Source organism: Mesoplodon mirus, assembly GCF_964341445.2.
Source record: "Mesoplodon mirus genome assembly, chromosome: 4".
Lineage (NCBI taxonomy): Eukaryota > Metazoa > Chordata > Mammalia > Artiodactyla > Ziphiidae > Mesoplodon > Mesoplodon mirus.
Window position 1 is genome coordinate 49,488,216 of NC_138979.1, and position 13,983 is coordinate 49,502,198.

Below are 13,983 nucleotides of genomic sequence, written 5' to 3' on the forward strand. Positions count from 1 at the left end.
TATATAGGTCTCATTTAAGAAGCTTGTTAGGTGAAAATTGGACTTTCAGAGTGGTCTGACAGTTATTCAGAATGTAAATATCCACAGTGTATATAAACTACTGGTTTAAATATCAGACCTTCAAAGTGGTATTGAAACACCTTGATAAAATATTATCTAAAAGCAGTTAAAATCATCTAAAGCAGGGTTCAACATACTTTTCCTGTAAAGGACCAGATAGTAAATATTTTAGGCTTTGTAGGCCATATTGTCTCTGTTGCAAAGATTCAACTCTGTTATTATAGTGCAAAAGCAGCCAAAGACAGTCCATAAACAAATGAGAATGACACCCAATACAACTTTATTTAGAAAAACAAGCAGGGGACTATAATTTGCCAATGAGTTTCAATTTGAAAAATATACTCTTTATGGGAACTCTCTGTACTTCCTGCTGAATTTTTCTGTAAACCTAAAACTGCTTCCAAAAAAAAGTCTATTACAATTTCTGGGACTTCCCTGGTGGTCCAGTTGTTAAGACTCTGCGCTGCCACTGCAGGGGGCATGGATTCGATCCCTGGTCGGGGAACTGAGATCCCGCATGCCGTGCAGCACAGCCAAAAAAAAAAAAGAAAAAAAAGTCTATTACAATTTTAAGAAGTGTCCTAGAAAATAAGAATAATTTAGAAACAAGTAATGATCAAAACTTCCATGGCAACTCTTGGTTTTCACTGAGTGATAAAGCCACTGGATGACTAACTCATAAGTACCAACTGTCATGTATGCTTTCAGAGGGTCTAAAACTGTTCTGTTTTACAGGGATCTTTTTTAGCACTTACTTTATTCATTGATTAAAACAAACAAAAAATTGTGACATACTGTTACTACATTTGGTAACATAAAGATCCAGAGTACCTTCTTCAACACTTGTTGGAGAAATTGCTCATTTAAATGATCCTGAAATAGTAATTCCTGAGGAATTTTTAATTATGCTGCTATTCTGTCATTGCTATGTTAATTATTTTGTTCGAGTTTGCATCCTACAGTACTTATTTTTCTTCCATGAATATACCAAGGAGTATGCTTTTCAATAAGTCAGCTAAAATATTTCAATCATTGGCTGTAATATCTATGTAATTCATCTGATAATACATTTGAAAAATTCATTTAGACTGTGTTGCAGCTGACATAACTTTTGAAACTTAAATATGACTATAACATATATATCTACTTTTAACCATTTTATTGTGACATATAGCGCATACAGAAAAGTACATAAAACGGAGATGTCCAGTTTAACAAGTTATCATAAAGCAAACAGTGGAACTACCATGCAAGTCAAGATATAGAGCATTGCCAGCACCCCAGAGGTCTCTTACATGTCCTGTTACAACTATAACTCCTTCTCTTATCCCTAGGGTTAACCACATTCCTAATTTTTATAGTATCCATTTTCTTTTCTTTATACATGTACAGCTCTAAACAGTAAAGTTTAATTTTGCCTGTTTTTAAATTTTACAGGTTGACTCATATAGTATGAATCCTTCAGTTTATGACCATCCTTTATACTGTATTCATTTTAGCTACTCAACAAAAAAAAAATGGCCCAGGTAGACTGAAGTAATGGAATATTGACCTGTGTTAAGCCTGTCTTCAGTAAAACTGCTGCATGGGTGACCTGTCAAAACATGTTCGGTGCCTCTTCCTGCCCTTAAACTGTATTTTCTATCATGCAGGACACTGTTGCAGGTGCATAATGACAATCAGGATGGGTGACAAAAGGCATAGCACTTGGCTTTGAAAATAGATTTCTCATTGACTCTCTGAGATCTGGTATCACCCTGTAAATTTTATGGTGATAGGATTGGCTTTGTTGTATTAAAGATTAGTTACAAAGATTTTTAAATGTGAGTGTTGTATACATACAGTGGATACATATAATACACATACATACTTGTGTTTCTGACTGAAGAAACACTTTAATTATCTAAAACATTTGATTTTATAGAAAAATACTTTGTTTTTCAGGTGAAACTTCCACCGATGATGGAAATCATAACTGCTGAACAGCTGATGGAATATTTAGGTTAGTGTTGAAAAGTGAATGATTTTTATATCTCTTTCAAAATAAACCAAAGTTTTCAAAGCTAATATATTACCAAATTTCACCTTTTTGAGGCTATTTTTAAGTTATAATTTTTAATCTCTTAATTAAAAAATTTTATCAGTATGTTTCTGTTATTGGATGCCTTCTTTCTGACCAGCATTAAAATTCTTTAATATAAATAAAGAGACTAGTGACATCTAGAAAACAAGGTACATATTAATTCCAATAAACTACAGATTGGGAAATGGCACAAAAACTCTAACATTGAATGTAGGTAGTGTTTTAAAATATTGAGTAGACTTGAATTAAATCCCAGGAGGTGATTTAGAGCAGTGCTACCCAAAATATGTTTCATGGACCTCTGTCAGTCTATAAAATATTAGTTACCAGTCTGCAGTGAAACAGAGGCTTATACTAGAGTGTAAAACATTTTAGTCCATCTGAAATTTTTTGATAGCCAATTTTTCTTGATGAAGGAAGCAGTGTACTGAATTGCATTCTTATGCAAGATTCTTATTTCAAAACAGACCATAATACACAGTTTGCAGACCAGTTGCATTGAGTAGAACTTGTTTACAGAGCAGGTTGTTGTATATCACCCTGTGGTCTTTTATAATTTAGCAAATAAGAATTTATATATTTATACTATTACCAAATCAGAAATCTTAATCCATATTCTTACAGCTGTTTAATAATTAAATTTTTATTTAAAAAAATCTTATTAGCTGATTAGTTTATTTATGCCATTCCAGACAACTAGCTAACTGATTTTTTTTGTGTGTGTGTGAGGTATAGGTTTAGTGAAGTAATTGAGATTAGAGCTTTTGGAAGACCTTTTTCTTTTTTTTTTTTTTTTTTTTGTGGTACGCATGCCTCTCACTGTTGTGGCCTCTTCCGTTGTGGAGCACAAGCTCCGGACGCGCAGGCTCAGCGGCCATGGCTCATGGGCCCAGCTGCTCCGCGGCATGTGGGATCTTCCCGGACCGGGGCACGAACCCGCTTCCCCTGCATCGGCAGGCGGACTCTCAACCACTGTGCCACCAGGGAAACCCTGGAAGACCTTTTTCTTTATGTAATTAATGTCATTTAATCCTGCTCACTGGCTAGGGAGCCTCATAGTTAAGTGTAGATTACTTTCAATATCTAGATGTCTGGAAATAGAATTTCTATTTAAACCTCTTTTACTCTAGCTTGGTGATTCTTAAACTTTGTGATTTCTAAATTGTATTTCATGGAAAAGGCTGAAATATGCTTAGTGCTTTTGATGAACAGCCAGTATGACTGCCAAGGACTGTGCAAAGGGGAAGTATTAGGAGATGAGATTAGAGGTAATGGGATCATATCATACAGAACCCTAGGCTATTATAGCAACTTTGACTTTTGCTGTGGGTGATTGGGAAGCCATTAAAGGATTTTGAACAGAGGACTGATGATCTGACTTTGAGTTTAACAAGAATTCTCTGGCTGTTATGTTGAAAATAGAACTTAGTGGTGTAAAGACAGAAGCAGAGAGATTGGTTAGCAAGCTGTTAAAACTGGCAAAAGATGGTGGTGGCTTCAAGCAGGGTAGTAGAAGTGGAGATTATAAAATATGGTCAGATTCTGAATATAGAGCTGACAGAATTTGCCGATCAGTTGAATGTGGAGTGAGAGTGAAGTCAAGGGTTACCCCATGATTTTTGGTTTGAACAACTGGAAAGACAAAGTTAATATCAACTGAAACAGGAAAAAATGGAAGGAACATGTTTAGGGAGGAATATCAGGATTTTGGTTTTGGAATGTTTATTGGCATTCAAGTGGAGGTATCAGGGAGGCAGTGGGATATATAAATATAGAGTCTAGAGGAGATCTCAATCAGTGCTGTACAGTAAAACTTTCTGTGTCAATGGAAATGTTCTATATCTGCTGTCCAGTTTCATAGCCACTAGGCACATGTGGCTCTTGATATCTTAAAATATAGCTGAGGGCCTCCCTGGTGGCGCAGTGGTTGAGAGTCCGCCTGCCGATGCAGGGGATACGGGTTCGTGCCCCGGGCCGGGAGGATCCCATATGCCGCGGAGCGGCTGGGCCCGTGAGCCATGGCCGCTGGGCCTGCGCGTCCGGAGCCTGTGCTCCGCAGTGGGAGAGGCCACAACAGTGAGAGGCCCGCATACCGCAAAAAAAAAAAAAATATATAGCTGATGTGACTGAGGAACTGAATATTAAATTAAATTTAAATTAAATTAAATATTTATTAATTAATTAAATTTAAATTTATATAGCCACATGTCACTACTAGTTATTGTACTGGACAGCACAGATCTAGCCTGTAAATACACATTTGGGAACAGACAACATATATAAATGACAGTTAGACTGAGTCACAAATAATATGAATGTAGATAGAGAAGGGAAGAGATCAGTGGACTGAATCTTGGACGTGCCAGTGATTAGAAGCTGAGGAAGAGGAAGAATGGGTAGAAGCTCAGCTGTGTAGAAGAAAAACCAAAGACTATTTCCTAGAATCTAAATGAAGAGTTTCAGTGAAGAGTTAGAGATTAGTTGAATCAAATGTTGCTAATAGGCCATGCAGGATGAAGACTGAAAATTGACCGTTGATTGAGCCATAAGGAGGTAATTGGTAACTTCAGCGAGTCCACAGGATAAAAACCTGACTGGAGTGGGCACAGGGGAAAATTAGAAGCCCTTATATATTGTACATAGCCAGTAGGAATGTAACATAATGAAGCTACTGTGGAAAACAGTTTGTCAGCTCCTTAGAAAGCTAAATATAGAATTACCTATGATCCTACAACTTTACCCAAGAGAAGTAAAAATACATGTTCACACAAAAACTTGTACAGGAATGTTCATAGCAGCATTATTAATAATAGCCTAAAAGTGGAAACAACCCAGATAGCCATAAACTGATGACTGGATAAACAAACTGTGGTATATCCATATAGTGAAACGTTATTCAGCCATAAAAAGGAATGTATTGATACATGCTGTAATATGGATAAACCTTAAAGACATTATGCTAAGTCAGAGAAGCTAAGTCACAAAATACCATTTATTATATGATTCCATTTATATCAAATGTCCAGAATAGGCAAATTTAGAGACAGAAAGTAGATTAGTGGTTGCTTAGGACTCGGGAATATAGGGGGGAAATAGAGATTGACTGCTAATGGGTATAGAGTTTCTTTAAGGGGAGACCAAAACGTTCTAAAATTAGATCATGATGATAATTTCACAATCCTATTAATATACTTTAAAAACATTGAATTGTACACTTTAAATGGGTTAATTATATGGTATGTGAACTACATTTCTATAAAGCTGTTTTTAAAAAGAGAAAATTGAAGGAAAGGAATTGAAAAGAGTATTTTAGACAAATAGAAGTATTAGTCTTAGGCAGTACAGATACTTTATCCTTAGCAATAGGGGGGAAGATAGAATGTATTAAAAATAGATGCAGGTAGGTGGACAGATGTGGGTGTGGTAACTTATAGAAGGTCTTTTGAATGCTTCTATTTTCTCAGTGAAATGGGAAACCAGGTCATCAGCTGAGAGCGAATGTGAAGGAGGAGTTGTTGAAGATGAGAAGGAAGGTATAAAATAGTTGCCTAGACAAGTTGGAGGTGAACAGGGAGATGAAGTATGATTCCTGGGCATTACCACTGGGGTTAGTGAGACCAGCCAACATTGGTAGTATGATTTCTTCAGTCACACTCAGCTGCATGAGTATAGGCCTGAATAGTGGAGGAGCAGGATTTAACCAGAGCTGGGTTTTTGCCAAGTGAGTATGTTGAAGAAAGAGTCTAGGAAATTGAAGGTATGTGTAGAGAGTGGTTATAATGATGAGCTATAATATTTAAGTTGCATAACAAGGAAATGAGGATATAAATATGTTGAAGAAAAATGTGACAGGATTTAGTGGATTGTAGGCCCTGATACAGCTGAAGAATTTTTGGAGCCTGGTAATAACAAAGCTGTATGATCATAGGGAAGGAGTTTCTGAGATAAGGTGGAATATAAAATTTTTGTTGGAAAAGAGGTCAAGGAACAGAAAGTCCAGGGTATTAGATGGGTCATCTCTATGAGTATTGAAATTATCAAAAATTATGGCAGGATTTGTGTCATAGAGAGGTAGTGAGCTAGGAATGAGGCAGATTGACCTGAAAGTTGGTAGAGAACTATAACCAGGTGGGTGGATAATGGGTAGTATTATATGATAGCATGAGTTTTAAAACTGAGGAGTTTTAGGGAGGAGGGAGAGAAAGAATGACCCTAAGGAGCAAGTAGATCCACCTCCAGGCTCACTGGTAAAGAAGTATGAGAGAGAAAAGATATCACTTGAGAGGGATGCAGTGTCATCAAGGCAGAGCCAAATTTCATTTAGGCAGAAGATGAAGGAAACATTAAGAAAAGAAAATACTTAAAAGATTTGAGAGACCATGAGTTCCAGAGGACACTGAAATTCAAGATAGGAATTTAGGAGTCGTTAGTATAAAAATTGTATTTAAATCTGTGGAAATTGATGAGATCATTAAGAGAGAAAGTATAAAGAGAGAAGAGACGTGGGTCCAGGATCATCTCCTAAAGTTTCCCAGCATGCAGGGATTGGGTAGAGCAGTGTTTCTCCACCTTTTTTTCAGTATTGCCCCCCTAAGGAGCCTTTGTAGACATCTTTGCCCTAATCACTCACTCCAGGAAATTTTAATACCACAGATATACTGTATGTCTCTTCATGTTCTGTGGCCCTTTGAAGGCCAGAAACCATTATAATATCTAAGATACTTTTGTCCCTACCCTCCAAGAATCAGTTTTTGCCCCCTTGGTGGTAACATCACCCCTGCTGAAATGCATGGGTTAGAGCAGTGGTCCCCAAACCTTTTGGCACTAGGGACTGGTTTTGTAGAAGACAATTTTTCCACGGCGGGCGGGGCGGGGGGGTTCAGCAGGGGCGACGTTTAATATACTGGGCTAAATAAAATATATTATTAAAATTAATTTTACTTCTTTCTTTTTACTTTTTTTAATGTGGCTACTAAAAATTTAAAGTTACATATGGTCTTGCATTTGTGGCTTGCATTGTATTTCTGTTGGACAGTGCTAACCTTAAACTGTGCTGCCACTCCACAGCTTCTTACGTCATCCTGGCTCTGCTCTCTGTGCTATCATAGACCGAGGCCATTTACCTAACCTCTTGCCTGCTAGTTATTACCATCACTCTACTTGCCTTTTTCTATTCTACCTTCTGAGACAAAATGAGCTCTTTTGCTGTTAGTTCCCATAACTAAAGAATGCATTTGTAATGGCAGAGACCCATGAGCAGAGGCAGAGGGCATATGAATGGAGGTACTAATAGTATAAAAGGGTAAGATTGGAGTGGAAATAAAAGCATCATAAATTATAATACCTCTTCATTTTACAGATGAGGTAACCAAAGCTCAGAAAGATTAAATTATGTGTTCTCTCCATCTAGGCACCTTCTAATATGATTTTTAAAATGCTGAAAGGCTAGTATTCTCAAAAGTATATCCCTTCTCCCTTTCTACCACTCGTGTTTTTGATAGAGTATTTTAAATTCCTACTACTTGTCTCTTCCTTTTTTTTTTTTCTTTTTCTTATCCAGCAAATATTTACTGATTATGTACTGTGGACAAGTTATTTGGAGGTGTCAACAATACAGTCAACGTGGCTGCATAAATATACTAAGAAAATGTTAACATGGTATTTTTCTTGGAAAGAAAATAATTAGTGCATCTTGGTATCTTAAATTTATCTAACTGTTAGATTTTAAAAATCCCTGAGGAAGCAGGACATAGAGTAGAGAATTTTTTAAATTATAGGGAAAAAGAAAAACTGACGAAGTAATATTTAGATCTAGGGTAGCTAAAGAGGTTTGGAAGTCCTGGGCGAGGAGACTCATCTACAGGGACAGCATGAAAGTAATATGATCCTAATGGGAGGTGGGAGAGAAGTGAGCAAGAATAATGTGAGAAGAGAGATTCTGAAAACCCTGCCTCACCAAAAGTAAACTTTATTTAAAGCCAATCCTGCCAAAACAAATTGTTTAATTTTCTAAGCTATTTGGATTTTGTTCTCTTGAGATTACTCCAGTTTTCTGGGGGAACCAGAGATACTTTTTCATTAATAAGCAAACACTAGTAGAAAGATTGTAAAGAAACCATTAAAGGTTTTCCTAGTACCTAGCTGAGGAGCCACGGGAATGGGAATTTTGATTGTCAAAGTTTAGAGGAGGAGGGAATTTTAATTTGGAAATTTCTGTTACTGGAGTATTAGAGCAGGGCCAAACATGGACATGGCTTGTTGGAGGGCTTTGGCCTCAAGAAAGCAACATGAAAGCTCCTAGTAAGTGCTAGGAGGTCTAATAAAGTGGGGAAGAAGTGTAGGTGGAAGGCAGAAAATGGTTAGGAAGATGAGGTAAAAAAGCACAACACAAACTAGAATATACACTAAGGTTTCAACCATCCAAGACAGTTTGTATGATGGTGAGACTAGCATCGTATTATAGTAAGGAAAATAGTTGTTAGGATGATGGTGCTGTCTGACTTTTTAAAAGTTAATTTATTTTATGTTTTGAACATAAATACAAGCATTTCAATTTTGCCCACAGTTGACTGTGTCTCTTCTTTTCCAAATGCTCACCTGGGATAAGTTACCTACTACCTACTGCCAAACCCTCTCTTCCTTTTTTGGCCTAATGTGGCTGTCAGGCTTTTGTTTCTTAATTTCTGTTTGTCTGAAATACCCCATTAATAGCAAAGTCTTATGGATTCTTTCTTTGAAATTCTTTCCTCTCTCTGTATACTGGTACTTCGGAACGTGATTTATTTCAAGCTCTTTTGTTTCCTCTACTCTCCAAATTAGCCTACATATCAGTGTTATCTTCTTAAAGCACCAATTTCATCCTTCACTTGTCTACTTAAAAACAGAAAGATTCCCTTATGATCTTTCACAAGCAGCCAAACTTACTGATGTATTATTTATGATTTTCTATAATCTGATCAAGGTTACCCATCCAGCCGTATTTCCCACCACTCTGCAACATAAACCTTATGTATAAACCTCCTTATAAACTGCCCATATAGCAAGATGTTTCTTATATTTGCTTTTCCCATCATTCTTTCTCCCTCAAAGAATGCTTTTTCCTCTCACTGCCTTGGCAAGTTCTGCCAATTTTTCTGAATCTGCTTTAGATACTACCCCCTACAAAGGATATTTCTAAGTGCTACAGGCTTTATCAATATTTCTTTTCAAAATCACTTGGTACTTAAGGCCTTTATTACATTTTACACTCTATTATACCTTATTGTTATTTTATTCTGTTTCCTGTATGTTCTTTTCCAACCAAATTATTAGTTTTTTAAGGGAAACGCTCATTTCCAAACACGTTAACCTGTTGCTAAACACGGAATAGACTTTCAATAAATACTGTTTTTTTTCAAATGTTTTTATTTATTTATTTATTTGGCTGCATCAGGTCTTAGTTGCAGCATGCAGGATCTTCGTTGCAGCATGTGGGATCTTTTTTTGCAGTGCACGGGCTCTTCACTGTGGCGCACGGGCTCCAGGGCATGCAGGCTCAGTAGTTGGCAGCGTGTGAGCTCTCCAGTTGTGGCCCGCGGGCTCCAGAGCCCATGGGCTCAGTAGTTGCAGCATGTGTGCTCTCTAGTTGTGGCACGCGGACTCTAGAGTGTGCGGGCTCAGCAGTCGCGGTGTGTGGTTTTAGTTGCCCCACGGCATGTGGGATCTTAGTTCGCTGACCAGGGATTGAACCTGCATCCCCTTCACTGGAAGGCAGATTCTTAATCACTGGACCACCAGGGAAGTCCCTCAATAAATTTTTTTGATTGAAGTAGTATTGTTGACCAATTTTGTTATAAAGGTTAGATAAGCTAGACAGAATTCTTAAGAGATGATTTATTTAGATATCTAAAACTGAAAGATGCTCCCTTAAAAACTCAAAATCAGTCTTTTAAAAATATCTAATTCTCTATTACAAACTTTCCTAAAAATACAGATGTCTATTGCTTCATATCACCCCAAAATTTAGTCACTTAGAACAATGAACGTTTATTATCACACAGTATCTGTAGGCCAGGAATCTGGGTGTGGCTAAGTGACTCTGGCTTAAGGTCTCTCATGAGGTTGTAGTCAGTGTGTCAGTTGGGGCTGCAGTCTTATCTCCAGGCCCAACTGAGGAAGATCTGCTTCCAAGCTTACTCACTTGGTTGTTGGCAGGATTCAGTTCCTCACAGGTTGTTGGACTGAGGTTCTCAGTTCCTCATTGACTGTGGCTCTCTGTGGCTCTCTCTCTAGAGGCTTCCTTCAATTCCTTGCCATGGGCGTCTCCAAAAGACAGCTCAGAACATGGCAGGTGGCATTCCTCAGAGTGAGCAAATGAGAAAGCACCATGACAAACGACACAATATTTTCTTTTATAATTTTGTAAGTGACATTTCATTAATTCTATTGTATTTGATTCACTAGAAGTGAATCCAATCCACACTCAAGGGAAGGTGATTATACAAAGATATGAATGCCAGGCTATAGGGCTCATTGAGGTCCATCAAAGAGGCTGCCTCCCTTAGTCAGGCCATTCTTCTCTTGTCTGAAGATCTTTTCTGACCTCAGGAAAAGAGGAGTTGCTTATCTGAGTCTTTCCCAATAATTATTCTATTCTTGGCACCTAAGCTTTAATCTATGATAGCATATCTAGGGTCATTTAGTATTGAATTATGTAATGTTCTGCATCCTGACCCTATTAAAGTTGTAGGAAAGCATACACTACAGTCTTTTATCAGGATAAATACAGAGCTCAAATGAGATACAGGATACAAGTATAGCAAATATGTTCTCAATTATTTGAATAAATAATGTATAAAATTTACTCAAAGCGTAGTTTTCAGTTAGATGCTATATTAAAACCTCAACATGTAAATATACAATGTGCCATGTATAGTAAGGATTCAAAAATATTTGTTAAATACACTTGCTTATATATTTCTGTGAATGAATTAATTTAGTGATTTAGAGTTCCTGTACCTATGGTGGAATAAATTTGTTATCAGTTAGATTTTGCCATCTTAAAGTTCTAAATAAAAGCAAAAATAATAATATATATTGATGTTCATAGGAATTCCTTTATTATCAGAGTTAGAGAGACTAAAAGAATACTTTTTTTAAAACTTATTTTAAACTTATTTAATAAATAAATAAATAAACTTATTTATTTATTTATCTTTGGCTGTGTTGGGTCTTCGTTGCTGCGCACAGCTTTCTCTAGTTGTAGCAAGCAGGGGCTAATCTTTGTTGCAGTGCAGGGGCTTCTCATTTGTGGTGGCTTCTCTTGTTGCAGAGCACAGGCTCTAAGCGCATGGGCTTCAGTAGTTGTGGCTCATTGGCTTAGTAGTTTTGGCTCACGGGCTCTAGAGTGCAGGCTCAGTAGTTGTGGCACATAGGCTTAGTTGCTCCTTGGCATGTGGGATCTTCCCGGACCAGGGCTCGAACCCATGTCCCCTGCACTGGCAGGCGGATTCTTAACCACTGTGCCACCAGGGAAGTCCCTAAAAGAATACTTGATGCAGTCTTTAGAAGTTTATTTTGAATTTGAAAATAAAAGTTAATAAAACTATTTATCAACTTAGTGATTTGGGAGGCTGGCTGAGAAGTTAGTTCCATGTATCACCGTTTATATCAAAATTAATTCCAGATAAATTAAAGATTTAAACGTAAAAAAAGACAAACATAAAATTACATGAAGAAAGTATATGTGAATGTTTGTATACTCTGAAGAGGTGAAAATCTTTCTAACATGACATCAAACCCATCAAACCCAGAAGCTATAATAGAAGAATTTGACTATACTGAAATTATATATTTCTGTATGGTGAAAAGTAGGCAAAAAACATCACCATAAAGTCAGAAGCCATTATGGGAAAAAAAAAATTACCATGTATAAAAGGAAATGTTCTAATTCCTCTAACTGAAAAAGAGCTTTTATGGTTCAGTAAAAAAAAAAATGATACTTGTATAGGCAGGCAATTCAAAGAAAAGTATATATAATTAATACATAGTTAAAAAGGCAAAACATGGATAAAAAGTTACTGCATGTATTAAAATGATGCTACATATATTTAAAAGGTATCACATATACTAAAAGTCATTTATAGGGGCTTCCCTGGTAGCACAGTGGTTAAGAATCCGCCTGCCAATGCAGGGAACATGGGTTTGAGCCCTGGGCTGGGAAGATCCCACATGCCATGGAGCAACTAAGCCTGCACTCTAGAGGCCGTGAGTCACAACTACTGAGCCTGTGTGCCACAACTACTGAAGCCTGCATGCCTAGAGCCTGTGCTCTGCAACAAGAGAAGCCACCGCCATAAGAAGGCCGTGCACTGCAACAAAGAGTAGCCCCTGCTCGTTGCAAAAAGAGAAAGCCCACGTGCAGCAACAAAGACCCAATGCAGCCAAAAATAAATAAGTAAATAAATTTATTTTTTAAAAAGTCATTTATATATTAAAAAGGTGATACCAAGTGAAAATACATGTATAAAAATACATCAATTTGGGGGAAGTATAGTTGCTTTACAATATTATATTAGTTTCAGGTGTACAGCATAGTGATTCAGTATTTTTACAGATTATACTCCATTAAAAGCTATTACAAAATAATGGCTATAATTCCCTGTGCTATACAATATATTCTTGTTGCTTATCTATTTTATACATAGTAGTTTGTATCTCAATTCCATACCCCTTTCTTGCCTCTCTCTCTCCCCTCTCCTCACTGGTAACCACTAAGATACCAATTTTTTAAATGCAGAAAAAAGTGTTTGCTTACTTCTAAGAATGACAAACATTTAGAAGACTGATGACACCCATTCTTGGAAAGGTATTGGGGTAATAGTTATCTTGCTGATAGTAGTGAAACTTGGTAAAAACCTTTTAGAGCTTTATTGTAGTGACATGGAAAGATGCTTAAATATAAAGAGGAAGAAAAAGAAAGTTCAAAACATAGGATGTACACTGAAAAAAATATGTGAGACCTTAGCTAACAGTTAACATTGATTTTCTCTGAATGGGGGGGGGTCAATATTTTATGTTACCTATTGCTACAATTTATAATTAAAATATATTACCTTTGTAATTAGAAAAAAAGTAACATTTTTAAAAGGCAACTTTACAATTTCTTTTTACAGGAGATTACATGCTTGATACAAAGCCAAAAGAAATTTCAGAAATTCAACGTTTAAACTATGAGCAGGTAATAGATACAATTTTTGTTATATTAAGATAGTTAATTTTTACTTACGGACATATTCATTGGTCTCTATCAGTGGCTTTTCTTTTTTTTTCTGAATTTTTGAATTTTATTTATTTTTTATACAGCAGGTTCTTATTAGTTATCTATTTTATACATATTAGTGTATATTTGTCAATCCCAATCTCCCAATTCATCACACCACCCCCCCCACCCCCCCACCACTTTCCCCCCTTGGTGTCCATACGTTTGTTCTCTACATCTGTGTCTCTATTTCTGCCTTTGAAACCAGTTCATCTGTACCATTTTTATAGGTTCCACATATATGCGTTAATATACGATATTTCTTTTTCTCTTTCCGACTTACTTCACTCTGTATGACAGTCTCTAGATCCATCCACGTCTCTACAAATGACCCAATTTTGTTCCTTTTTATGGCTGAGTAATATTCCATTGTATATATATATACCATATCTTCTTTATCCATTCGTCTGTCGATGGGCATTTAGGTTGCTTCCATGACCTGGCTATTGTAAATAGTGCTGCAATGAACATTGGGGTGCATGTGTCTTTTGAATTATGGTTTTCTCTGGGTATATGCCCAATAGTGGGATTGCTGGGTCAT

The 13,983-nt window shown here is 36.7% G+C and overlaps 1 protein-coding gene across 3 annotated transcripts in view; it reads left to right on the forward strand.

The window, feature by feature from the left end:
- Positions 1–13,983, forward strand: part of MINDY2 (MINDY lysine 48 deubiquitinase 2) — an 87,581-nt gene that overhangs the window by 12,620 nt on the left and 60,978 nt on the right. For all 3 annotated transcript variants that reach the window (XR_014293749.1, XM_082617722.1, XM_082617723.1), the window contains exons 2-3: positions 2,005–2,062; positions 13,297–13,361. Coding sequence is in view for 2 of the 3 variants with exons in the window: in XM_082617722.1 (XP_082473848.1) it covers positions 2,005–2,062; positions 13,297–13,361 (123 nt within the window). In the remaining variant the exon portion in view is untranslated. The remainder of the gene's footprint in view (positions 1–2,004; positions 2,063–13,296; positions 13,362–13,983) is intronic.